Raw genomic sequence first — 26,488 nt, 5'->3', positions numbered from 1 at the left:
TTGAACAACATAGGATAGACTATTTCATTTGAGGAGTTTATTTTTTAGTTAAATAGGAAAAGCTTATACATGCACATGACAGCAGTTCAAAAGGTACAAAAGGGTAATAGTGAAAAGTGCTCCTTATCTCTGCCCTTTGCCCCTCGTTTTCCCTTCCTAGTGCCAGCCATGATTACCAGTGTCTCGTGGATCCGTTTAGACACGTTGCCTACATATCTAAGCATAATGTATATATTTCTTTTTCTCTCTTGCTCAATGCAAGAGGTGTTATTCCACCCACTCTCTTCTGTTTCTTGCTTTTTTAAGTTAACATGCACCTTGGAGATTATTAACCATGGAGACAAGTAGAACTGCCTTATTATTTTAATAGCTTACGTTTATTTTTATTTGTATTTAATGGCTATTCATTATATGTCTTAAATTTATTTTTCTTTATTGATTTTAGAGAAAGAAGGGAGAGGGAGAGAGAGATAGAAACATCGATGAGAGAGATCATTGATTGGCCGCGTTCTGCATGCCCCCCACTGGGGATTTGGCCCACAACCTGGGTATGTGTTCTGACCGGGAATCGAACTGACGACCTCTTGGTGCGTGGGTAGACGCTCAACCACTGAGCCACACTGGCCAGGCTCGTTATACTTTTTTATAAAGTTATACCATTATTTACTTAACAGGTTTTCTGTAAGTGGGCATATAACTTATTTCAAATCTTTTGCTGTAATAAATGATACTGTAACCAATGACCTTGCAAAAATAATTTCACGCATGTTCAGTTAGTTATAAACATAAATACCTAGAAGTGAGATTGTTAGATCAAGGGTATGGGCATATAACACTGTCGCAGATTTTGCCAAATTGCCATCTGTAGAATTTGTTGAAGGGGATGTAAGTTGGTACATTGTATGAGAGCCTCTCTTTTCCCACAGCCTCAGCTGTGTTATTAACATGGTGTTATTAAATTTTTGTTCCTTGCCAGTATGATAAACATTACCATTACCTTATAGATTTAACTTGTATATCTCTTACTATAAATGTGATTGAGCATCTATTTATCTTTTTAAAGAGTCATTCATATTTACTCCCTGGTAAATTATTCAGATCACTTGCCCATTTTGTAATTGGATTTTATTGATGTCTATATTGATTTGTAGGAACCCCTTGTACATTAAGGAAATCAGTCTGTTGCCTCTGATATGTATCGACAAAGTTTAACCTATTTCCATGTGGACATTTAAAAACATTTTTATTTCCTGGCTGGGTGGCTCATTTGGTTGAGTGTCATCCCATACACCAAAGGTTGCTGGCTCCATTCCTGTTCAGGAAACATATCCAGGTTGCAGGTTCGATCCCCGGTTGGGGAGTATACGGGAGGTAACCAACCGATTAATGTTTCTCTCTCTCTCTCCCTCTCTCCCTTTCTCTCTCTCTGAAATCAATAAACTTATCCTCAGGTGAGGATAAATAAATAAATAACCTTTTTATGCCCTGGCCACATAGCTCAGTTGGTTAGGGCATCTTCCTGATACACCAAGGTTGCAGGTTTGATCCCCAGTCAGGGCACATACAAAAATCAACCAATGGCCCTGGCTGGTGTGGCTCAGTTGGTTGAGTGTCATCCTATGCACCAAAAGGTTGCTGGTTCGATCCCCAGTCAGGGCACTTGCCAAAGCTGTGGGCTGGATCCCCAGTAAGGGGCATGCAGGAGGCAGCCGATCAATGTTTTGCTCTCACACCAATGTATCTCTCTCACTCTCCCTTCTTCTCTCTAAAAATCAATTAAAAAATTTTTTAAATCAACCATGAATGCATAAATATGTGGAATAACAAATCAATATTTTTCTCTCTCCCTCCCTCTCTCTCAAAAAAATTTAAAAGATTTTTATGCTGTCAACTTATTAATCTTTTTTTTGTTATGGCCTCTGGTTTTATAACTTACTTAGAGCCCTGGCCGGTTTGGCTCAGCGGTTGGAGCTGCGGTCCACAGAGACCCGGGTTCGGTTCCCACTAGGGGCGTGTACCTCGGTTTGTCCCCGGCCCTGGTTGGTTGTGTGGGTGGTGGCCACTTGATGTGTCCCTTTCACGTTGATGTTTCTCTCTCTCCCCCTCTCTCCCTCCCACTCTATCTGGACAAAAAATGGAAAAAAATGTCTTCGGGTGAGGATAAAAAAAATAATAATAATAACTTAGAAAGCCTTTGCCCATGAAGATATTTTTAGAAAGTTTTCTTCTAGAACTTTCAGTTTTACTTTAAAAAAAATTTTTTTTATCTTTATCGATTTGAGAGAGGAAAGGAGCGGGAGAGAGAGATAGAAACATCAGTGAGAGAGAACATTGATTGGCTACCTCTGCACGCCCCCCACTGGAGATCAGGCCCACAACCTGGGCATGTGCCCTGACCTGGAATTGAACTGGCGACCTCTTGAGGCATGGGTCGACACTCAACCACTGAGTCACACCGGCTAGGCCACAGTTTTACTTTTTTACATTTAACTCTTTGATCATCTTTTTTTAAAATATGTTATTATTGGTTTTTTAGAGAGAGAGAGGAAGGGAGAGAGAGATAGAAACACTGATGAGAGAGATACATCAATCAGCTGCCTCCTGCACACCCCCATACTGGTATTGATCATGAAACCCGGGCATGTGCCCTGACCAGGAATGGAACCGGGACCTCTCAGCTCATGGGACAGCGTTCAGTCCACTGAGACACACCGGCCAGGCTCTTCGATCTTCTTGTTGGCAGCGGCAGAAAAGGCACCAGCAGTTAGACTGGCGGGGTCAGACCTGGCCTTGGTTCATCGACCTCCACACCTGAGTTCTGGCTACGGAAGAATTCAGAGCCAAGACTCAAACTATAAGAGAATGTTTATTTTGAAAATTACAGAGGTGAAAGAAGTGAGTGGTAGAAGAATTGGGGTCAGTAAACAAGTTACAGAGGCGAAAGAAGGGCCCTTGGAACTTGAAAGTGAGGAAGATAATAGTAAGGGGGTGAGAGTGGGGGGATGGATGTGGGCATGCTCCCAGAAAGGAGAGCATACTGGGTCCTCCTCTTAAAAGCTTTTAAGGGTGGAGATCTTCTGAGAGGTCCCAGGATAGAATCTCAATTGAATATTCATCAGCCTTCCAGGTGTCTCCTTTCGGGGTTGTGTTCTCTACTGATTGGTCAGAATCGGGGCAGGGGTAATTGACCAATGCAGCTGGTCCTGAAGTCAACCCTTGTTTCATTTATCTGGTTTTGCGGCTTTTCAGAGCCTGGAGCTGAAACACAACTGAGGCCTGGATGTTATCCCTAGGGAGGAAAGGTCGGGTCTAAACCACGTGACCAGTGCTATGCTAGGGGAGGAAAGGTCATCCTGGACACGAGGTCCTACCCTACAATTATCCATTGCTAGGCACCTGGGCTCTCCGCCCTGGTTACCTTCTGTGCCTGGCTCATCCTCCTTGCTCTGCTCGTGTCTAACTGCCTACCATATTCTGAAATAACTCAGGGTTTGTGGATGAGCCTTCCCTTGCCCTTCGCTCCATCCTCCTGCTGCAGTGCCCTGCCCATTGTATCTGCTCCGCCTAGCCCTGTGTTGGAGCTGTGTGCTCCCTCTCCCAAGTTACTCTAGAAATATTATTTATTCTCGTTTGCATATTGTTGCTACCTTCCTCTCATTTCTTTCTAGTGCAACTTTTAGGTAAACCCTAATCCCAGATGGAGAAGGAGAGTTTTAGTCTTTATTGGAGGGTCTCAGTTAATTTGTAGCCCCCAGAGTCCGCCCCACCCCTGTTCCTGATGCTGCCTTTCTCAACCACACAGACAGCCCGGGATCATCTCGCCTCCAGGCTTTGTCCTCTCACCTCAGATACCTTCGATTTCCTCCTTGCTCCCCCCTTGCCTGCCCTGCCCTGCCCTGCCCTTTGTGCAGGTTGCTTACCTGGGGGAGGTGACTTGAACAGAGATGACTATAAAGCCACAGGATATTTGTACTTGGCCTGTGCCTTGGAGGAGAGCTCTGTGTCTCCAGCAAAGCCAGCAGTTTGTTGGCTGTTAACACTTAATTCATATTTCCTAATATGATTTAATGCTTTGTCATTTTCTTTTTTGTGATTTCAGAATCTCATTTTCATCTTCTGTCTGAGCCAGTAGCAACTGGGGAAGAAGGCTGTGCTCTTTGGAGAGTGAGTATGGATTTTTAAAACATAGATGACAAAACAAACAAACAAAAAACCATGCAGTGTTTAATGAGCCTGGGACTCCTCTGTCAGCTTCCTGGAAACCACCCTCTGGTGGGCGATTTCTCTGGATGATTTCAGCAGGACTGGTGGGAGCGGTTTGAGCACCTGAAGGTTTTCAAAGCTCAGATATGCACCCAAAAGCCTCCTATAAGCAGTTCTCAAAGACTTTGCCAGGAGCAGGGCTCTCACTTTGAAGAGAGCCTAGAAGACCTAGGCCTATGGGGCCCAGGATGCTGGGGCAGGTGACACTCGAATCAGCCATGATGGCATACACACGAGGAAAGACAAAACATGGGTCTGTGCTGGGCTCGCATGGGGGCAGGAGTCAATCATCTGGGGTGTGGGTGGAGGTGTGGGAGCCCAGAGCAGGGATTAGATTTGGGATTATGCGGAGTGGTCGGAGTTCACCAGTGCAGCCTGATCCCAGGAGGGAATTGTGAAGATGCCTCTGGCAGTACTGGGCTATGAAAGAGCAACCTCTACAGAAATGGAGACGTCAGGACCTGGCCCCAGTGTGGTGGCTGAGGGAGCTGCGTGTGGTCCGACTTGTACAGAGCCACACCTGGTAGAAATTTTTTGTCCCACCCAACATTCCTAGAAAATAAATATTGAACCAAAGTGGCATAAGGAGTTGTTTGTAAGAGGCTTTCAGGGGTGGAAAGCCCTAAAACTGCACTGGCCAGTAGGGTAGATTCAGTTCACACGTGGCTATCAAGCACATAAAATGTGATGGGCGTGACTGAAGAACTGAACTTTGAGTTGTATTTAATTCATTTAAATTTAAATAGTCAAACATTAAACAGTGCAGGTTTTTGTTTGTTTGTTTGTTTTATGTAACATTTACAGCCTTTATTGATAGGATATAACCATTATTCCAAAATTCAGCCATCCATATACAATCTCATTTCCCATCCACAATTAATGAGAATGTATTTCACTTTAACTAGGACATAGAGGCAAAGGGCCAAAAATTAAAGTATAACCTTAAAGTCTTAAATTCACACTTTAAATATCAAAAGAAGCAATTCCAAAAATCATGAAAACATGATGAAGTAACTACACAGAAAATAAAATGGACATTTAAGTCATTTCACTTTTTCTTGTATATAGTGAAAACAGATGTATTTATAACCAAAGCATTCAGAAAGCATACTTCATAAAGTCATTATTCATTTAAAATAGACAATAATGCTGGGGGTTGGGGGGCGGGATGGGGAGGAGAGTGTCCAGAGGAAAAAAGGAGAAACATCTGTAACAAAAATAAATTAATAAAAATTTGGGGAAAAATAGACCAATGTTTAACTTAAATTTCATAATTGCTGATAAAATGGCACTTGAGCCTGGCTGGTGTGGCTCAGTGGATGGAGCGTCCTTCCATGGACTGAGAGGTCCCAGTTTGATTCCTGGTCAGGGCACATGCCCAGGTTTCGGGCTCCGTCCCCAGTGAGGGGTGGGCAGGAGGCAGTGGATTGGTGTTTCTCTCTCACATCGATGTTTCTATCTCTCTCTCCCTTCCTCTGTCTATAAATAAAACATTTTTTTAAAAATGGCACTTGAAAGGTTGACCTATATAAGTAAATGAGCCTTGTCAAGAGAGATAGTAAACTATAAATATATTTATACCAGTGTTGAAGACCTCACAGTGCTCTGTAGGAAAATTAACAAAGATAATGTAATCTTTCTGGGGGGAATGTATATAACATTGCAGATTTAAATGTAAATTTTATGTATGAATTCAATAAGGAATACATTTAAACCACACATTGCCCCATAATCATCATCTATTTTGTGTGAAACAGTGAAAATGATGTACTTTTTGCACATGTGTACATCAAAACCAATAGGTTATTTTTTTACTTTTTCTTTTATTGGCAACTTTTGGCACATTTTTAGATTTTGGTTCTCAGAGGTCATTTTTTTTTTAAATCCTCACCCAAGGATATTTTTTCTATTTATCATCAGATAGAATGAGAGGGAAGGAGAGAGAGAGAGAGAGAGAGAGAGAGAGAGAGAGAGAGAGAGAGAGAGAGAGAGACTGGCTGCCTCCTGCACGACCTCACCAGGACCAGGGATGAACTGCAACCGAGGTAAGTACCCTTGACCGGAATCGAACCCGAGACTCATTAGTCTGTGGGCTGACACTCCAACCACTGAGCCAAACTGGCCAAGGCCAGAGGTCATTTTTTACAAATCTTGAAGCTGCACCTCTGTCCAGCTCCGAAGCATTTTTCTTGTCTGTTATCTCCTTCCCTCTGTTCATGTGTACTCTGATTCTTTCCAATTCCTGCTTTCCAGGATGCTCCTTAGGATTAAGTCTTTGAGTTGCCAAATAAACCCCAAACATGAAATTTAATGTATAAGCAGACACTGAATCTGCTTTTGCTTGTTCAAGTGGGTTCAACTTCTGCAACAATTCTTTTTTTTTATCCTCAGGTAGAGAAAGAGGGAGAGAAAGGGAGAGAGAGAGAAATATCAACGTGAGAGAGGCACATCGACTGGGTGCCTCCCGTACAACCCCGACCAGGGCCAGGGACAAATCGAAACCTAGGTATGTCCCTTGACTGGAATCGAACCCGAGAGGAGAGGAGAGCATCGCTCATTGGTTCGCGGGCCAATGCTCTACCGCTGAGCCAAACCGGCCAGGGCAACAATTCATTTTCATTTATTTAAATTCTTCACCTGAGAATTTTTTAAAATGTTTTTATTGATTGATTTTTTTTTTTTAAGGAGGAAAGGAGAGGGAGAGATAGAAACACCAATATGAGAGAGAGGAACATCGATTGGTTGCCTCCTACATGCACCCCATCTGGGGATCGAACCCACAACCTAGGTATGTGCCCTGACAGGAAACTAAACCCACCACCTTTTGGTGTACGGGATGATGCTCCAACCAACTGAGCCACTCGGCCAGAGCTGCAAGAACTCATTTCTCGAAACAGACATCATGGTCTTCACCATGTCATCTACAGTACCAATAAAATTCTCAAATGTTCACAAATACTCATGAATTTCTGCTGGATAGTCTTCACTAATTCTTCTGCCATTATGACCAACGGCCTTCACTCTGTCTCCCGGAAAGCAGTCAGGTGGCCGTAGACAGTGTTGTTTGTTTAGGCAAGTGGCTCTAGTGCTGACACCTGTCCACAGCTGCGTAACAGGATTGGGGGGCGAGTGGGGAGAGTGGGAGATGCAGTGGAGTCTGGGAAGCTAGCCTGATGGGGGTACTGTCAGCAGAAATGACTGAGGCAGGAGAAGGGGAAGAGGTGTCTGAGACATTGAAGGACTGTTGGGTCCTGGGAGTGGTCAAGCAGGCTTTCGGAAAGTTGATTTTCGAATTCCCTGTAGGAGGGAGTGAAGGAGGATGTGGGAATGGTGAACTCTCCAAGGAAGACAGAGAGGAGAGCATCATGGGAATATCCAGGGGAGAGAGGACAGCATCTCAGAACCCAGGTCACGTGTGCTCACAGCCTGAGCTTGTTTCGACAGCAGGGCATTCAGAGCTGCAAAGCACAGAGGAGGAGTGAACTTGGCCAGAGTTGAGAGGGAGACCATAAGGCCAGGAGGGCAGAGGTGCACATCGTAGGGCAATAATCCTGGGGGCCATGCCACCTCTTCAGTGATGACCGACTGGGCAAGCTTAACATCCTGGTTGGAAACTTTGGTGTGCTTTTCCTCCATGGTGGAGAAGATATACATGACGAGGAGTTACAGCTGCCCATTTCTTGAATTATTCTATCTCATCAATCCCAGGGCTTCCACACCAGAGAATCTTCTTGGCTATGTGTCTTTTCCAGCTGTTGATCATTAGTGATAGTTTTGAGGAATCAGTTCACCTTTATACGAACCTAGCTTCAAAACTCAGTGTTAGGTACATGCAACAATATTTAATAGTTGGGTGTTATACTCAGATTTCAAGAAGGGAGTACTTTCCTAATACAGCAGTATGCCAGAGGAGTGAGGACACAAGTGAAAAACCCCCAAAGAAGAAAAAGCAGACTTCCGGTCAAGACGGCGGGAAGGTAAACGTGGTATCGCATCCTCCCACAACCACATCAAAGTTACAGCTAAACTACAGAACAACCATCATTCAAAGCCGCCTGAAACCGCACTGAATGGAAGTCCTATGACTATGGAATTAAAGCAGCAGCCACATCCAGACTGGTAGGAGGGGCGGAGGCGGACGGGCTGGTCCCACACTCACGTGTGGCAGATAAAAATCAGGAGGACACCTCGGCTGGAAAGGTCCTCCCTGAGGACTGAAGGGTCCCCACCCCACACCAGGTGCCCAGCTTAGGGTTCCAGGGCCAGGAAGAGAATCCCCATAACTTCTGGCTGCAAAAAACAGTGGGAACTGAGGCTCAGGGAGGCTGAGGTGGCTGGAGCCCCAGGCAGCTCCTCTTAAAGGGCCCGCACACAGACTTACTCGGACTTGCTCTCTCTAAGCTCAGAGGGGAAGCAACTTGAGGGGCGCCAGAGACATACAGGGAAGAACTGAGCTGTTTGGCATTGGAGCAAGGGCTGGAGAGGGGACTTTCTCCTGGACAGACATGCTGTCAGAGGCCTTTGTTCCTTTGGTGAGTCCATCCCTGGGGTGTCAGACAGCTGCCATATCTGGGACTCCAGCAACCTGGCTCACACTGTTTGCCCCACCCTGGTGATTCCCTGAGGTCTTGCCCCACCCAACTTTCAGGCCCACCCAAGCTGTTGCCAGTTGCTTAACCATAGGATTGGCCTGTCTTGGATCCTGCTTCAGGTTTTCCTAAATTCTTTCAAACAAGAAGCATCTGGTCTCAGATAGCCCCATACCTCTCATTAAGTAATACATAGAAACAAACAGGGAGGCAGCCAAAATGAGGAGACAAAGAAACAGGTCCCAAATGAAAGAACAGAACAAAACTCCAGGAAAAGAACTAAACGAAATGGAGATAAACAACCTAACAGATGCTGAGTTCAAAACATTGCTTATAAGGATGCTCAATGAAATTAGTGAGAACCTCAGCAAACTTAGTGAGGGCCTCAAGAGCATAAAAAAGGAGCAGTCAGAAATAAAGGATGCACAGTCAGAAATGAAGGAGGCACTAACTGAAATAAAGAATAATTTACACAGATTCAATAGTAGAGTAGGTAAAACCAAAAAACAAACCATTGATTTGTAATATAAGGAAGCAAAAAACACCCAATCAGAACAGCAAAAAGATAAAAGAATCCAAAAAAAATGAGGATAGTGTAAGGAGCCTCTGGGACAACTTCAAGCGTGCCAACATTCACATCTTGGGGATGCCAGAAGGAAAAGAGAGAAAACAAGAAATCGAAAACCTATTTGAAACAACAATAATGGCAGTAAACTTTCCTAACTTGGTGAAGGAAACAGACATACAAATCCAGGAAGTACAGAGTCCCAAACAAGTTGAACCCAAAGAGATTCACACCAAGACACATCATCATCAAAATGCCAAAGGTTAAAGGCAAAGAGAGAATCTTAGAAGCAGCAAAAGAAAAGCAGTTCGTTACCTATGAAGGAGCTCCCATAAGACTGTTAGCTGATTTCTCAAAAGAAACTTTGCAGGCTAGAAGGGAGTGGCAAGAAATATTCAGAGTGATGAAAAGCAACCAAGATTACTCTATCCTGCAAAGCTGTCGTTTAGAATGGATGGACATATCAAGAGCTTCCCAGACAAGGAAAACCTAAAGGAGTTCACCACCAAACCATTATTATATGAAATGATGAAGGGTCTTGAAGAAAAGGATAAAAAATATGAACAAACAAAATGGCAATGAATACATATCTATCGACAATTGAATCTACAAACAAAATCAACAAGCAGAACAGAAACATTCTCATAGATACAGAGAACATTTTGTTGGTTGCCAGATGGGAGGGGGTTGGGGGAAAAAGGTGAAGGGATTAAGAAGAACAAATTGGTTCTAGACTGACAAACCTCAAAGGGAAGGGAGTTGTGGGGAGGGAAGAAATAAACTAAAGAACTTATATGCATATATGCATAACCAATAGACACAACAGTGTGGGGAAAGGCAGAGGGGGGCGGGAGGTGGGAGGAGGGAGTCAGTGGGGGAAAAATGAACATCTGTAATACATTCAACAATAAAGATAAGTTTAAAAAGAAGAAGACGAAGAAAAAGAAAAAGCTCCTGTAGGCTCTGCAGGAGAATGGACCTTTTCCCAAGGTCTTGTTAGTGATCTTGAGGAGACAGCTGGCAGTGGAAGTCTTCCCAAGAGGAAGAAACCTTTCCCCAAAAAGGAACCAGTTAGTGACCCTGAAGGGGCAGGAAACAGAAGTGTTCCCAAGAAAAAGAGGAAATTCTCTTCCAAGTAGGAGCCTCTCATCAGTGGCCCTGAAGAGGCTGCTGTAGCTCAGGCAACAGCTCCATGAAAAAGGAAAAGGCTCCACAAACCATCCCAGGAAGATGAGGGCGGACAGCGCCCTGGTGGGGTAGAACTGCCCAGTGACCCATCCCCCACCCCCAATAGAAACAAATTCACAAGGGGGGAAAAAAAGAAGGATGTGTTTTCCTAGTGGAAAACAGTGTGGAAAGAATTTTCATGTTGCAGAATCAAAGGAAAAAAACACAAGCAGCTCTGGATAGTTGTAAAAAGACACCAGCAGGAATAAGGTAATAAGCTCACTGATAACTTGTAAAGTTACTTGCTCTTAAAACAGTTCTAGAGAAGTGTAAAGAATGGTGATGGGGATACTGAACTTGGTTCCCTGTGCATGATGCAAAATAAACATCTGCTTACAGCAAGCACTGAAAGAAGGCAAAGGTGGCATGGACCAGGGGCACCTGGAGGACTGGCATCAAGTGCAGGTTATGCCATTTACCAGCCAGATAACCTTGGGGACATTTCTTAACTCCTTTAAGCCTCAGTTTCTCCATTTTTTAAATGGGAGAGAAGCTTCCTACCTTATAATATGGTGAGGGATAAAATGAGAGGATGTATATATGAACTGCCTACACTGCGTCTGGCATACAGTAGTTAATAGACAGAAGTCATTGCTTTTATGTCTTTGGCTATGGTGGTAGTGGTCATGGTTATTATTGTTGTTGCCATCGTTAAAATAATCATTATTTTGAAGAGACCAGGACTTTAGTTTGTGAAATGTAGTTTGTGAAATTGATGAAATGTAGGTAGATGTCTAGGGTAAGGCAAGATCCTATGAAAGTTTACATTCTATTTATTCTTGGAATTTTGCTTTATACCCTAAGAGTAAGGTATTGGAACTCAGGATCTATTCAGGCAATAAGCACTATCAAGCAACAGGTACTTACCAGGTACTGTTTTATGTTCTGGGTAAATATAAGGGAATAAGATTCTTGTTGGGGCAAGTTGAATCTTATTCTTTAATTGCTGGTATAATTTCAGAAATGTTTCAAAAGTCACCAGAGTAGAAGACAGAAGCGATGATTGGATGAAAGTTCTCACTTAGTAGATGAGGAACCCTGGTCTCATAGCTGGTGTGTGGGAGAGCCTGGTAGAAGAGAGCTGGCTGGAATGCCTGCCCCTCCCCAGCCTGGTGCCCATCTGTCATCAAATCTGCCCCAGGGGCAGCCACTAATGTATCATCATCATGCTTTTCACCAGATTCATATATCACCTGGTTAGCATTTTTCTTTAAATTGACTCCTTTTTTAAAAATACTTTTTATTTATTGATTTTAGAGAGAGGAAGGGAGATGGAGAGAGAGAGAGATAGAAACATTGATGAGAGAGAGCATTGATTGGCCGCCTCCTGCATGCCCCCTACTGGGGATTGGGCCCAAAACTTGGGTATGTGCCCCAACTGGGAATCGAACTGGCGATCTCTTGCTGCATAAGTCTGCTCAACCGCTGAGCCACGCCAGCTGGGCTTGACTCCTTCTTTTTTTTTTTTTTTAATCCTCACCCGAGGACATTTTTCAATTTTTTGTTCAGGTAGAGTGGGAGGGAGAGAGAGGAACAGAGAGAGAGAGAGAAACATCGATGTGAAAGGAACACATCGAGTGGTTGCCACCTGCACAACCGACCAGGGCCGGGGACAAACTGCAACCGACGTACATGCCCTTAGCGGGAACCGAACCTGGGTCTCTCAGGACTGCAGGCCGACGCTCTGACCGCTGAGCCAAACCGGCCAGGGCTTGACTCCTTCTTTTAACTTAAATTAATTAATTTGCATCCCTACCAAAAGTTGAAAGTATTTATAAAAATCGACGCAAGGAAACAATAGTATTAAATGTTCCGTTACTATTGCCTGCAGGAGGCTTAAGGGTTAGAGAACTGAGAATTTCTCTTTGATCTAAGCATTACTGAAAAGATGACTTTCTCATTATGTATTATTTAGCATTATTTAGTATTCCCCTGCTCCTGAAAGTGACCTTGCAGACATCAGTTGTACGGGCCTCTGCTATGGGAAACTCAATAGTCCACCCCTTAGTTGATTTTCAGTCATTGGTGGTTCTGGGTTCACAAGGCTTCAGTTTTTCTGTCTCCAGCCTCCTTGGTACATGGAGTATCCTCTAAACAAACCCTAACAGGGTAGGAGAGCTGCCTTTTTAAAGGAAAGCTGGGGCAAGTCCTTGGTAAAATGAAGGATATTGCAGAGGTAGGAATAGTCGCCTACTTTTCATCTGTGTAGAGAACTCCGAAAGCACTAACTTCTTCACCTAGGACCTGTCTGTGTTTGAGCTCATCAGGGAAAGTATGCAGGGCTCTGTGTAGTAAGTCCTAACCTCGCTGAACTGATTGTGCTCCACAAACGTTCTTTATTGAAGACCTCGTTCTGCCGTTGAATGGAGGATGGAGCCAGAGACTTCCCCCCGAACTGACTGTGACTCTAGAACAGTCATGAGGCCATGGGGTTTCTTTTCTTTCTTTCTTTTTTTTAGAGTGGAAGAGAGGGTGAAATGGGGAGACAGGGGGGGAGAGAGAGAGAGAGAGAATGAATTGATGAGAAAGACACATCGATTGGTCATGAGGTTTCTTTTTGATGATCATAACTCATGGTGGGGCTGCCTTCTCCAGTGTCAGAGTCTGTGATATATATGGCTTTGGGCATAAAATTTTCTAATTCCTAGTCCAAGGGAACATCATGAATAAAATTCCTGCAGCTCAGGCATTAGAATTCTTGGTGACCCTCGGCAGTTTTTAAGGACTTAGTGAGATGTGGAAAAATCCTGTTGAAGGTGACGGTTCCCATCTTCATCAATTTATTGGGGGAGGGGGGGATTGCCAAATTACTTTATCTGAAGGAATAGTACAAATGAAAGATACAAGTGGATGATTTGGTACAAGTTAAAGATAAAGGTAACTCCACATGCTGCTTTGGTGACCAGGGAACTCACCCCCGTGGCTGTGGGAAGCCAGCCTAAGGCTTAGCTCTCATCACTGTCCCCCAGGGTGTGCTGGTCAAAGAGATGCTCTGCCCTACCCACACAGGTGGGTTTCATGGTCACCCAGTTCTTTGATGGATTTCACCTGCTCATTCAGATAGTACAGCTCAATGAAGTCACACAGATGAGGGTCATTTTTGTCAGTGGCCAGTTTGTGCAAGTCCAGTAGTGACTGATTCACACTTTTCCCAAGTGGAACGCACACTCCATGGTATTCAGCCCCTTCTCCCAGTCCTCGGGTCTGTTTACTTGATATTCTGGAGGAAGATTCGGCCGCCTCGGTGGTTCTGCAGCTTCATCAGTTTCTCAGCATGTTCCCTCTCCTCATGAGACTGGTGAAGAAAAAATTTGGCAAAGCTCTTCAAAGCTGCATCATCGTGGTCAAAATAGTAAGACATGAGCAGGTAGGCGTAGGAAGTTAGAGCTCCAGGTCCATCTGGCGGTTGATGGCGGCCTCCAAGTCCTGGTGGTCGTTCTGGTGCACCTGCGAGGTGGACGTGGCTGTTACAGGGGCCGGTGGAGGACAGGTGGCTGCAAGGCTGGAGCAGTGGCGGGGGCCTTGGGGCAGCCGAGGGCGCTGTGAGAGGTGGCAGAAGGCTGGAGCTGGGCGGCTGGCTGGGATGGGTGTCCGGCACTGGGCTTTGTCCAAGCACTGTTGAAACAAGAAACCTCGGGCACTCTCGGCAAAGACTGTTCATCAACTCTTGCGGCCCACAATGTTCACACATTTGTAAAGTTCCCTTTACTCTGTGAATCATTTGCCTACCCCTTGATGGTGAGGCCTTTTAGCATTGTGAATTGTACGCAGAGTTAAAGAGGTAACTCCTCTGGGGAGTCGTGTAATTACTGAAAGAGGGAAAGTCTCTTACCACGTCATTGGGAATGGTTGTCCCTAACACAGACAGTATTAAGCCCATTTTGTAACTTTGCTTTTTAGTCATTTGCATCTTATTTGTGTTGTGTGCTTGTTCTAGGCACTGAGAAAGAACCTATATGATTGTCCCTTCCTTCACGGAGCTCCAGTTCTAGGAGAAACAGGCCGATGACTTAAGTATGCTGGGAAAAGTGTTTTCCATTGAATCAGAAACACGGGCGCTGCTTCTGCCCCTGAGAAGGTGGCAGCTTTCACTGCTGTAGACTCAGGACTGTCACCAGATAAAGTGTGTGTGTAAAACTGAAGGAACCATCTGATGACCTGTACATGCCCCCTCTTACAAGAGACAAGACATCTAAATGGAACTGTCACATCTTCATGGAGAAATTAGGATGACGGGTGTGGGTATTTAACAGCAAAGAAATTACAAAGATTAAGGAAAGGCCACTTGAAAACAATTAGACAGCCCTGGCTGGGTGGGTCAGTGGGTTAGAATGTTGTCCCGATACCTCAAGGTTGCGAGTTCCATCCCTGGTCAGGGCACATGCAAGAGTCAACCAGTGAATGCATAAATAAGTGCAACAACAAATCGATGTTTCTCTCTCTCCCTCTTTCTCACTCTCCTCTCTCCCTCTCCCCACCCCTTTCCTCTCTTTCTTTAAAATCAATACATTTAAAATTTTTTTATGTAAAACAAAGAAAACAATTAGACAGAGTGGAGCTTGGTACAGAGGGAGTGGTTCCAAGTCAAAAACCTGTTTTGTAATCATGACTCTACCAGCTGAGTGACCTTGAGCAAGTTAGTTAACTTCTCTGAGCTTCAGTTTCGTCAGCCTAGAAACACCTCTCAGCTGTTTGACAGGGTTGGTATTACTGTATCAAGGGTTGGCAACTTACAGCCCCCAGACCAAATTTGGCCTGAAGCCTGTCTTTAAAAATAAAGTTTTATTGGAATGCAGTCATACTGGCTCATTACAGGTTGTATATTTCTGCTTTCTCGCTGCAATGGCAGATCCAGGAGCTGCGACAGAAACCCTGTGGCCCACAATGCTGAAATATTTGTCAGCTGGCCCTTTACAGAAAGAGTTTGCCTACCCCACTCTCATAGTTGTGAAGTCATGCTGTGCCATTATTAATTCATTATACAGTTGAAATACATATCAGCTGATGGAGGCACGTGGGAGAGGGCGCTCCATTTATTTCACAGGATATATAAGGAAGGCCATGATTTGCTAGATCTTAATCCTCTATCTTGAAGAAGTCTCTCTTTTCATGTTTGGTGAAAATACACTTAACACAGGTGTACTTAGGGCAAAGGGCCACAGCTGGCTTTCAGGTCCTTGCCTGAGTTGTTTTCACTGTTGAGGAAGATGATGGGATTTGAAATATTGTTTGTTTTATGAAAAAATGAACCAGGCTGTGAGCTCATGAGATGGGACTGGGCAGGGCTTGTGATTCAGCCAGTTTCTAGAGCGCCTAGAAATGGGTCAGGCCCCAGTCTGGGTGCTGGGGATGCAGTCCCTGCCCCCCCGAAGCACATTGTGTTCTTCAGATGTGTCCGCCAGGTCATCAGGAAGGCATCAGCAAATACACTGAAAACTGCTGGTTCGATTTGTTCCCTCTGAAGGTTTTATTGTACATTATTTTTTAAAATTTTTAATGATTTTTAGAGAGAGAGGAAGGGAGAGGGAGAGAGAGATAGAAACATCGATGAGAGAGAACATCAATTGGCCACCTCCTGCATGCCCCCCACTGGGGATCTGGCCCACAACCTGGGCATGTGCCCTGACTGGGAATCAAACTGGTGACCTCTTGGTACATGGGTCGACACTCAACCACTGAGCCACACTGGCTGGACAGACATTATTTATTTTTGAATAAATTATACATGCACATGACAAATAATCAAAAGACTTTAAAAGGTAGATGGTGAAAAACAAGTCTCCCTTGTATCCTGACCCCAGCTACCTAGTTTTCCAACTTAGCTGCAACTACTGTTACTGTTTGAGTGACACTGTGTGGATCTACATGTATCTACATTCACATGTACATGTATATTTTCTCATTTCTTTCTTTAAGGTCCTCTGTCCTCACTTTTAACTTTTTAAAATTACTACAGAAAAATTTAACCCTATAAAAACCTTTAGAAATGTTGTAGGTTACCATGTAACCTTTACCTGACTCACCAATGGTGACATTTTACCGTATTTGCTTCATTTTCCTCTCCTCTCCCCCGCTAAGACACACACATTCTATTTTTCTCTCCTCAACTTTTAAAAGTGAAAATAGACCCAGAGACATAGAAGTAGGATACAGACTGACAAACCTCAGAAGGGGGCAGGGAAGAGATAAACCACAGAACTTATATGCATGTATGCGTAACCATGGACATAGACAACAATGCTGGGGATGGGTTGGGGGCGATTGGGAGGAGGGTGTCAATGGGGGAAAAGGAGAAACATCTTTAACAAAAATAAATTAATTTTAAAAATTAAAAGAAAAAAAGCGAATAGTAGATATTACTACACTTCACCCCTTCATGCCTCAGCAGACATCGCCTGAGAACAAGAACATACTCCTACATGTAAAGATAACCACAGTTTTGTCATGCCAGTCCAGAACTGCATCACCAGTACAATATTATCTAAGATCCAGTCCTCACTCAGATTTGCTCAATCATTGTAACAATTTCCTTTATAGCTTAAAATAAAATCCCGGACCTCTCAGGGATCCTTCAGAACATGGAGTTGTCATGCCTGTTGAGTTTTTTAAAGCAGTTGCATGCTTTTGTTTTCTCTTTAGCTTTACCCTCTTTCTGGTCTTTTTTTTTTTATCCTCACTCGAAGACATTTTTCAATTTTTTGTTCAGATAGAGTGGGAGGGAGAGAGGGGAAGAGAGAGAGAGAGAGAGAGAGAGAGAGAGAGAATCATTGATGTGAAAGGTACACATAGAGTGGCTGCCACCCACATGACCCAACCAGGGCCGGGGACAAACTGCAACCAAGGTACGTGCCCTTAGCGGGAACCAAACCCGGGTCTCTCTGGTCCGCGGGCCAACACTCTAACCGCTGAGCCAAACTGGCCAGGGCCAGTCTTTCACTTTTCTTTTCCCCTTTACTTCTTCACCTTTTCTTTTGAGACAGTGTTTCATTTCTGTCACTGTCTTCAGCCCCTGCAGGTGTCGCCAGCCTCAGAGAGCAGGATGGATCTGGACGTGGTGAACATGTTTGTGATCGCGGGCGGGACGCTGGCCATTCCCATCCTGGCATTCGTGGCCTCGTTTCTCCTGTGGCCTTCGGCACTGATCAAAATCTATTATTGGTGAGTTAACTTTGTAATTCCAGTTTTCGAGGGTATCATAAGAGTGTCACCTTTTCTGTTCGTCCTTTTGGCTGTTCAACATTTTATCATGAGTTACTCTGAATATACAGAAAAGTTGAAAGACATTGTGTTTTAAATGTTGGGAGTGTTCTTGAAGAATTGGTGGTAGCTTCTCACCAGGTAACTTGTTTCAGGTTTCCCATAGCATCTTTGCTCAGGAGGCCACCCTCACTCCTAAAACCACTGGCTCCTTTAGCAAGGATTGTGCGCATTTATGGGAATTCCTTTGGTAGTTTCTTGGTCCTTGGATTCTGATCCAGTGATGGTCTGACAGATGCGGTGATGTACACTGATAAATGAGTTAGAAAGAACAGGACCTGGAGAAGGCATATAAGTTGGACAGAATGGCTTCCCATGTGTTCTAAAAGTGTTTCACGGTAAAGTGGCAGAAAGAAAAAGATGTTTCCAAACCTTCTGTTGTTCTTGTACCACCTTGTGACGCTTGCCCTGTCTGTACACCACCTCCGCCTTACATTTTCTTTAGAGTAAATCACTTTTGTAGCTTAAATCCATTTATTTTCAGAGTAATAGAAATATCACTACCTTAAGTGGAAGGCTTGCCATACTAGCCATACATAGCAAATTAATATAAGAAAGCAAAAAAATAAAAATAAAGAAAGCGGAATGCCATTAAACGATGCTCTTAAATTCTAGCCTCGATACTGATACCTACCCAAGATTGTGTCTCCTTTCTCTTTGGTACAAGTCTAAGGTGAGTGTGAAGATGTAGCAGCTCCACGAGCCTTTCTCCTGAGGGAATCAGAAACTTAATAGTTGAAAAGGGAGTAGCTTTCTCACGATGTGCTTCAGGGACTTTTCATGGCCACGGTCCATGTACCAAGTAAGATTGCCCTTCCCACCGCATCCCCTGGAGAAGAAAGTACGGAAATACCCCTGGTTCCTCCGCGCGCCACCGGGAAGCACCCTGAGTTTCTCCGGGACTTCTGGGCGTTCGCACTCCCTCCTGTGCCCGGAGAGAAGGCAGGGAGGCTGGCGTGTGCCCTTTATCTGCCCTCCTTTCAGTCTCCCTTTTGTTTCATTGGAGTGTGGAATTTTCCACCTGTCAGCCAGGCTCTGATCCTTGAAAAGAAGCTAATTGAACAGAAGGGAGCTTTTCTTTTACTCTCTCACTCTTGGGAGGTGGTGACCCCTTCAGAGGCTCACCCAGGACCCACCTCTGCATTGATGAAGCTGAGACGCCAGCTGTTTAAATGCCACGTTCTTGCAGCCCTAGCAGCGGGGGTGCTTTGGGGCCAAGGCTCCCATGTAGCCTGACATGGAGAGGCCAGAGTCCTGTGCCCCACGTGTCCCTGCAGAGACTCAGGACCTCCACACACAGATGCTGTTTTTCTTAAATCAAATTGAAATGGAGAATGCGATTCGGTGCTGTGGCCTGTCCCCATGGCTGTGGCTGCACACAGAAGTGTGATGACACAAAGTCTAGTGCCACGCACTGGTGCGGAACCAGCCTCCATGCTACATAGTCCCCAGTCCACAGGTTCCTTGGGGCGTCAGGAGAAGGCTTTCAGAGTCCAGGTACCCCCTGCAGTGGCCACGGCACCTCCGGTTGTTGACTGCTCTGTCGACTGCAGTGAAGCTTTGGGTGCCTCCTGCAGGAGCTCTGTCCATCCTGTGGAACCGGTTGGCCATGCTCCAGGGACACCTACAGCTGGTGCACTTTTCTGTATGACTTATACTTCAATTAAAAGTTTCTCTAGCCCTGGCCGGTTTGGCTCAGCGGTTGGAGCGTCGGCCTGCGGTACAGAAAAGTTTCTCTAAAAATAACAATGAAGGCCGTGGAGAAATTGGACCCCACATACTCATAGCAGGAATGCAAAATTGTGTAGCCGCTTTGGAAAAATCAGGCAGTTCCTCAAAAGGTTTTTTTTTTTTTATCCTTACTTGACATTTTTTCATTTTTTGTTCAGATAGAGTGGGAGGGAGAGAGAGGAAGAGAGAGAGAGAGAAACATCAATGTGAAAGAGTCACATCGAGTGGCTGCCACCCGCACGACCCAACTAGGGCCGGGGACAAACTGCAACCGAGATACGTGCCCTTAGCAGGAATTGAACCCGGGTCTCTCTAGACCGCAGGCCGACGCTCTAACTGCTGAGCCAAACTGGCCAGGGCTCAAAAGGTTTTTTTAAAAAAGCTATTAAATGACCCAGCAATTTCACTCCCAGGTATTTACCCAAGGGAACTGAAAACATGTCTGCACAAAAACTTGTGAATTTTCAGAGTGGCATCATTCACAGTAGCCAAAAAGCAGCTGATGTCCATCAGCTGATGAAGGGATGAGTAAATGTGGTATATCATATAATGGAATGCTATTTCACCTTAAAAAGAAGTAAAGTCCAGATGCATTCTTTAATATGGATAACTTGAAAACATTATGCTGAGTGAAATAAGCCAGACAAAAAATGACAAATATCCTATGATTCTACTTCTATGAATGAGGTACCTGGACCGGGCAAACCCAGAAACAGAAAGTAGACTAGAGATTACCAGGGCTAAAGGACAGGAAGGAATGTGGAGTTTTTGTTGAATGGATACAGAATTTCTACCTGGCATGATGGGAAGTTCTGTAAATGGATAGTTGTGATGGGTTGATGTACAATATTGTGGATGTACTTAATGGCACTGAATTGTACCCTTAAAATGGTTAAATTGGTAAATTTTATGTTATCTATATTTTACCACAATTTAAAAAAAAAAAAATAATGTAAGTACTTTTCTTCAGAGGTTACTGTAAACTAGAGAAGGCAACGCATGTAAAATAAAGGCCCGGGCCCTGGGAGCCCTTCTGAAAGAGGAGCCCCTGGAGCTTCTTCGGGGCTCCAGTGACGTCTCCTGAAACAGGAGCAGTTGGGCTTTTGTACCAAGATCGTCTGTAACGGATCTTGTTCCTGAGGCATTCTTCCCAATTCACTCTTCTCTTTGTCTCTGTTCTGTACACTTGCAGCTACTTCTCATCTTTGCCTTTGTGATGTTTATGATTTAGAGGTAATTTATTCTCTCTTATCCTTAAACCAAAGAAGTTGGGTTTGTTTGTTTCCCATCTGGGCCATTGGTCTTTCGTCATGTTTAGCTGACCTGGTAGCTTGAGGCGTCTTCTTCCTGCCCTTTCATTGAGAGGATCATTTGAAATTACTGAAAATGTTGGTTCTCCAGCTCCTGTTTCCAAAGCCTAGGTGAAGTTTTCCAGGGGGTGTAGCAATTTAATGAAATACACGGACTAGTACCCAGGAGCCCCACCTGGTAATGAAGAGTTCCTCAAGTCCTGAGCCTAGCTCTCAGGCTGCCTTTCCAGCCTGCCTCCCTTCACTCTGGGTTCAGGTCATGCTTGGTCACCCCGTGCCCTGGCCTCGTGGCACACCTCTCTGCCTTGTCTCCGACTAAACTAAGAGGTGTTGAGTATCCAGGTGCCTAAGCAGCCTCGCCTTTTCTACAGGGTCCTTCCAGCTCTTCCTTAATCTCATTCTTTTTTACTTTTTTTTTTTAATCCTCACCCGAGGATATTCTTCTATTTATCTTCAGATAGAGTGGGAGGGAGGGAGAGGGAGAGAAACATCGATGTGAGAGGGACACATCAACTAATTGGACTGGTTGCCTCCCGCATGACCCCGACCAGGGCCGGGGACGAACCACAACCAAGGTACATTCCCTTGACCAGAATCAAACCCGAGACTCTTGGCTGACGCTCTAACTGCTGAGCCAGACGAGCCAGGGCTTCCTTGATCTCATTCAGCACTTTGTGTTAGAGTTGTAGAGGGTTTGAAGATTACAAAAAGGTAACAGAAAATATAAATTACCCATCACCTCCCAAATCATTTTCTTCAGCGCCTCTTTTGTTCTCAGTACCTCTCCTCAGCTCATCTGTATACAGTTTAAAAAATTATTTTTAACAGAATTGGAATCAATAGTATAAACAAATTGGGTCCTGCCTGGCCATTGTGGCTCAGTGGAGAGAGCGTCAGCCTGAACACCAAAGGGTCTTTGGGTTCGATTCCTGGTCAAGGCATGTACCTGGGTTGCAGGTTTGATTCCAGCTCAAAGCGTGTACAGGAGGCAACCAATCGATGTGTCTCTCTCACATGGATGTTTTCTCTCTCTCCCTCCTTTCCACTTTCTCTAAAATCAATGGAAAAAGTATCCTTGGGTGAGGATTAACAAACAAACAAACAAAGGGTCCTATATTTTCATTTTATATCATGTCATAAACATTTTCCTATTATTGAATAGTCTTTGAAGACCTCATTTTTTAAAACAGCAAAATATTACATTGTTTGGATACATTGTAATTTATGTAATAAATTTTCTATTTGTGGACATTAAGGTATGCCCTGACTGGGAATCGAACCTGCAACCTTTTGGTGTATGAGACAATGCTCCAATTAACTGAGCCACCCGGCCAGGGCTAGAATATTTTTTATGTAATACTAGTAACTACCATTTATTGTATACTTAGCATGTCCTGAGCACTGAACAAAATTTTGTATATGGATTATCTCACTTAATCTTTACCATATCCTCAGTAGAATGCAACATTTCCCATTATTATAGATGAGATTCAAGATCATACAGTCAGTAAATGAATGAGCTGGCATATGAATGAATGAACAAGTTTGTGTTATGGTGCACAATTTAGAATTTTGAAATACGTTTGCTTTGTCATAAGAAGAGGTTCAAGCTAGCCAATTTCATTATATTTTTGATGTTTCGAATAGGTAGTACATTCATTAGAAAAGTACCAAAAGGAAAGTGATAAGAGTCTCCTTCCTGCCTCTGTTGCCTCTCCATTTACTTCTCACTTCTCATGTGTTGCCCACCTCCGCTCCAGATACTCACCTAATAGTGTCTTGTTTTTGCTCCCATGCTTTTAAAAAATTTATTTATTTTTCCTTTTTTGATTTTAGAGTGAGAGGGAGAGAGAGATAGAAACATCAATGAGAGAGAACATCGATTGGCTACTTCCTGCACGCCCCCCACTGGGGATGGGGCCCACAACCTGGGCATGTGCCCTGACCGGGAATCGAACCCACGACCTCTTGGTGCATGAATCAATGCTCAACTACTGAGCCACACTAGCCGGATACTCCCATGTTTTTTTGTGTGCAGATCCAAATAAATATGAATTTATATTCTAATCTCCCTTCCCCTTATTTAAAAACAATTTTTTTAAAAATCCTCACCCAAGGATATTTTTCTATTAATTTCTTTAGATAAAATAAGAAAGAGGAAAGGAGAGGGAGGGAGGGAGAGAAAGAGAGAGAAAAACATTGATGTGAAAGAGACACATCTATTGGTTGCCTCCTGCATGACCCCAACCAGGGTTAGGGATTGAACCTGCAACCAAGGTATGTACCCTTCACCAGGAATTGAACCCATGACTTTTCCACTCCAAGGTCCAGTGCGCTAACTGCTAAGCCAAACTGGCCAGGGCTCCCTTCCCCTTATTTTGTAAAAGGGTTAAACCCAGTTAATGTAGGCTATTTGCTTTTGCTAGACTTGACTACTTCTTTGGTGCAAAGCATACCACAAAGCAAATCTCTGATTGGATTAATCGTCTTTCATTTTGGATTCTTCATGCAGAGAATTCAATTTGTTTAGATGGTAATTTCGTCCTGAAATCGATTTCAGGCCACACTCCAGCACTGCCAAGTCTTACGTAACCAACAGAAGCTGAGCTTTCAACCAGCTGCCATATGTTCCAGCGAATAAAATCAGAGGACCAATGCAGATAGTTCTTAAAAAACAACTTCTCACTCTCAACATCTCTATAAAAAATATACATATATTTTCTGGGAAGAAATAAAATTTTGACCTTTATTGAGCTTATCCACTGGAGTGGAAATAATATCTGTACAAAGTCAAATGTTCATTACTGTAACTTCTGCATCACCATGAAAATCCGAAGAGTTTTTTAAAAAAAGTTAACTTCATCGAAATCCATTACTTCAGAATCCATACCTTCTTTAAAGCCACAGTAACAAATATGGTTAAGACTCAAATGAAGAACTTTGGTTAGTTGGAAAGCTAATTAAACCTGCAGCTTGCTCAAATAGATTTACAAATAGGTAAATTGGTTTCTTACAGAGGTCCAGTCCACTAGAATCACCCCAAAAGTATTTAGGGTCCTGAGATCACAAGGCAGGCATCCTTTGCAGTCTTCTGGTGATTTGTGGGTGTGTGGAATGATACCACACCAGCAGCTGCAGCCTTGCTGAGGATCCAATTCCTCCTCTCCACAAAGAGCAAGTTGCAAGTGACACTACCTTTAAGCCTTTTGATGCTTTTCCTGCCAATCAAAGTGCCTCTGCAGGGAGGTTCTGACCCCAGACCCCAGGAGTCTGTGCTGTCCACGGCAGCCGTTGTGCCCACATGTCCATGGCTGCTCACCCTGGATTTCTGGTGTCAATGAATACGGCCCACCAGACTGCAAGCCAGCGCTCTTGCAGTCAAAGGAGGAAACCACCTTTGTCTTGGCCTTTCGGAGTCCTTCCCAGCCTTACCCCAGCCATTTCAAATTCTGCAGAAGCTCACACAACCCAGGCCGAGTAAGGGCTCCTCAGACCCCCAGTGAGATCCCACCGCCGACTCCTCCTCTGCACCGCCATTCATCTGCTAGAATATGTATTAACAAGAGGTTATTTTGTGTCGTGCTCCTAAAGAAAACACCCCTCACCCCCTTGCTAGGTTAGAGTGATTGTAGTAACACGCATACCGCGATACTCACTTAAGGTGCTTTCTGGGATTCTTTCGCTTCGTGCTCCTTGAGGGTGAAACTCTGGGGGACTCCAGAGTCAGACACGGAGGACGAGGGCCCGAAGTGTTGGTCTGACCCCCAAGTGCCACTAGAGCGAGGACCTGGGCCCCTCCCAAAGCCGCCTGTCTGAAGTTGCTGATTTAGCTTGGTCTGTCTGCTTCCTTCCCAGGTACTGGCGGCGGAGGCTGGGCATGCAGGTCCGCTACGTTCAGCATGAAGGCTACCAGTTCTGCTACTCCTTCCGTGGCAGGCCGGGCCACAGACCCTCCCTCCTCATGCTCCACGGCTTCTCCGTGCACAAGGACATGTGGCTCAGCCTGGTCAAGGTGCAGCAGGGAAGGGTTTCCACTTGGAAGTACTGTCCTCGGCAATGGTAGAAAGCAAAGGGGGCCCAGAGCTGTGGCTCACATATCTCAAAACTAATGTGATATATGAGTCAAATCCTTTTATCAGACAAAGTTTATTGAGTGGAATGTTATTTGTAAAATCTGTGTCTTAGAAATCATTTGACCTTATGAGTATTTCCTAAGAAAGTTTTTTTTTTTTTTAAATCCTCACCTGAGGACATTTTTTTTTTTTTTTACATTTATCTTCAGATACAGCAGGAGGGAGAGAAGAGAGGAAGAGAGACACACATCAACTGGTTGCCACCCACATGACCTGGGGATGAACTGCAACTGAGGTACGTCCCCTTAGCAGGAACTGAACGGGGGCCTCTCTGGTCAGTGGGCTGACACTCTAACTGCTGAGCCAAACCAGCCAGGGCCCTAGGAAAGGTTTCTGATACTTAACTTTTTCTCAGAACTCTCATTCTCAAGATCAGGCTTAAAAAAAAAATTATTCTTTTATACTCCAAGTTTCTCCTCCTCCCTCCCTGACTTCTCCCTTTTGCCGCCGCCTCCTTCTCCCTTCCCTCCTCCTCCCCTCCTTTTTCTATTTTTGCTTTCTTTAATCCTCACCCAAGGACATTTTTGCATTTATCTTCAGATAGAGCAGGAGGGAGAGAGAGAATCATCGATGTGAGAGAGACACATCAACTGGTTGCCACCCACATGACCCCAACCGAGGCTGGGGACAAACTGTAACCGACGTACGTGCCCTTAGCAGAAACTGAACCCAGTAGTCTGGTCTGCGGGCTGATGCGTTTTTTTTTTTAGTTCCTTAGCCATATAGAAATATGGTCTTGATTTGGCAGCTTTCTGGGATAGTTTTCCAAATTGCTCACTTTCTGTGTAGTTTACTCGGGCGTGGCAACTTGCCTTACTTGGTAAGCATGACCAGCTGGTGAAGGTTGGGGCTGGGAGGAATCTTGGGAGGGAAGTAGCCCAGGCTCCCACCTCACACAGGACTATGCCTGAAGGACCACAAGGATGATCTACAACCAGGAGGAAAAGGCCCACACATCCTCTAGTTACCTGTGCTCTTATTTCCAAAGTCCACTGTGAGGACGGTCATCCTCATGCCTTATGACCCTCTCACCTCCTGTCCTCACTTCAGATAAGCATCTTTCATATAATTGGGTATTTGTTTATTGATAACTGATGTTTCTCAGTTTCCTGGTTAAATACGGCACATATTTAAATGGGAGAAGGTGTTTTAGGATAGTGATCACCTCAGGAATTAGACCTTAATACAAAAAAACAAAAGTTGAAACCAGAATCAGGGTGATCAGATATAGTTCTTAAAGAAAGCCTTGCACCCGGCTGGTGGCTCAGTGGTTGAGCGTCGACCCATGCACCAAGAGGTCGCCGGTTCGATTGCCAGTCAGGGCACATGCCCAGGTTGTGGGCCAAACCCCCAGTGGGGGGCATGCAGGAGGCGGCCACTGATGTCCTCTCTCATCGATGTTTCTACTTCTCT

General features: G+C 44.5%; 1 protein-coding gene across 2 annotated transcripts in view; it reads left to right on the top strand.

Annotated features, from left to right (window-relative positions):
- ABHD6 (abhydrolase domain containing 6, acylglycerol lipase) overlaps window positions 1-26,488 on the top strand; it is a 59,731-nt gene that overhangs the window by 15,583 nt on the left and 17,660 nt on the right. For both annotated transcript variants that reach the window (XM_036266604.1, XM_036266605.1), the window contains exons 2-4: window positions 4,100-4,164; window positions 17,651-17,802; window positions 24,798-24,954. In XM_036266604.1, the coding sequence (XP_036122497.1) occupies window positions 17,684-17,802; window positions 24,798-24,954 (276 nt within the window). In that variant the 5' untranslated portion in view covers window positions 4,100-4,164; window positions 17,651-17,683. The remainder of the gene's footprint in view (window positions 1-4,099; window positions 4,165-17,650; window positions 17,803-24,797; window positions 24,955-26,488) is intronic.

This window comes from Molossus molossus, unplaced genomic scaffold, assembly GCF_014108415.1.
Source record: "Molossus molossus isolate mMolMol1 unplaced genomic scaffold, mMolMol1.p scaffold_m16_p_18, whole genome shotgun sequence".
Lineage (NCBI taxonomy): Eukaryota > Metazoa > Chordata > Mammalia > Chiroptera > Molossidae > Molossus > Molossus molossus.
Note: the sequence above shows the minus strand (reverse complement) of the source record. Positions and strands in the feature narration are given on the sequence as shown.